Source organism: Mus caroli, chromosome 6, assembly GCF_900094665.2.
Source record: "Mus caroli chromosome 6, CAROLI_EIJ_v1.1, whole genome shotgun sequence".
In the NCBI taxonomy this organism is placed as follows: domain Eukaryota; kingdom Metazoa; phylum Chordata; class Mammalia; order Rodentia; family Muridae; genus Mus; species Mus caroli.
This window is the reverse complement of record NC_034575.1, coordinates 86,655,957-86,657,064: the sequence shown is the minus strand read 5'-3', so window position 1 is coordinate 86,657,064 and position 1,108 is coordinate 86,655,957. Positions and strand designations below refer to the sequence as shown.

Sequence of the window (1,108 nt, the reverse complement as noted above, 5' to 3'; positions counted from 1 at the left end):
GCTCAGGTGTCTGACTTCATCAGCAAGGGGTGGCAAACTGAAGAGAAGGACAGCAGAACTCTCTCAGGCATGCACATGCTCTCTGCACACACACATACACACACACACACACACACACACCTGTGAGAAGGCACGGGGCAGAACCACTACCCCCCACTCCTGGAGTTCCACACTAGTGCCACAGCAGCTTCACTGCAAACCTCTCTGTGAACCTTAACAAAACAGCAGAGAAGCAGCTGGCCTGGTGCCTGGTGCCTGGTGCCTGGGGTCTGGGGTGTCTGGGGCCTGGGGCCTGGTGCCTGGGGTCTGGGGTGTCTGGGGCCTGGGGCCTGGTGCCTGGGGTCTGGGGTGTCTGGGGCCTGGGGCCTGGGGCCTGGGGCCTGGGGTCTGGGGTGTCTGGGGCCTGGGGCCTGGGGCCTGGGGCCTGGGGTCTGGGGTCCATGGGCATGGCTCACCTAGGGCCAAGGCAGCAAGGAAGGCGGTGATGACGCTGCTCGTGCACAGCAAGGCCACCTTGGCCCAATCGAACTCCTCGTGGGACACTGTGCCCAGCATCAGGGAGGCCACTGCAGCCAGGAGCCCCACAACAGTGGCCTGCACCTGCCAAGACAGAAAGACCCCATGAGAAGGGTCCCTGACCACTGTCACTTCCCCTGTCCTTTCTGACTTTTGGTCACCTCAAGGGTCAAACAAGACCCTTCTATCCTTCATGCTGGGCCCTGCTGGCAGTTTTCCTCCTCAGCATTTCCCTCCAAGGTGATTCCCTGGAGAGCCTCCCTGTCTACCTCTGTCTCATGTGAGATGCCACCTGCAGGAGGAGATCAGGGTCTTGGAGGGACGCATGCCTCTGACTGGCCTCTCATTCCCATGGTAGCCCCAGACCCACAGCAATATCACATATGCTGGTCTCACACCATAGCTATCCTGTCCCCAGCTCACATTCTCCTTAAACTACTTCCCTGTCTCTGGAGCATGATGCTCTGAGCCACTAAGACCCTTACCACCTAGAGTCCAGGCCTGAACCAGCATCAAGACCCCTAGTCTAAAATGTCTATATTACCAAAGGATGAAGGAACACAGATAGAGCCTTGTAATGTCTATGGACAAG

At 58.3% G+C, this 1,108-nt stretch overlaps 1 protein-coding gene across 1 annotated transcript in view; it reads right to left on the bottom strand.

Annotated features, from left to right (window-relative positions):
* Slc41a3 (solute carrier family 41 member 3) overlaps nt 1–1,108 on the bottom strand; it is a 40,575-nt gene that overhangs the window by 11,395 nt on the left and 28,072 nt on the right. Inside the window, exon 5 of the mRNA XM_029478232.1 lies at nt 456–600. Within this exon, the coding sequence (XP_029334092.1) occupies nt 456–600 (145 nt within the window). The remainder of the gene's footprint in view (nt 1–455; nt 601–1,108) is intronic.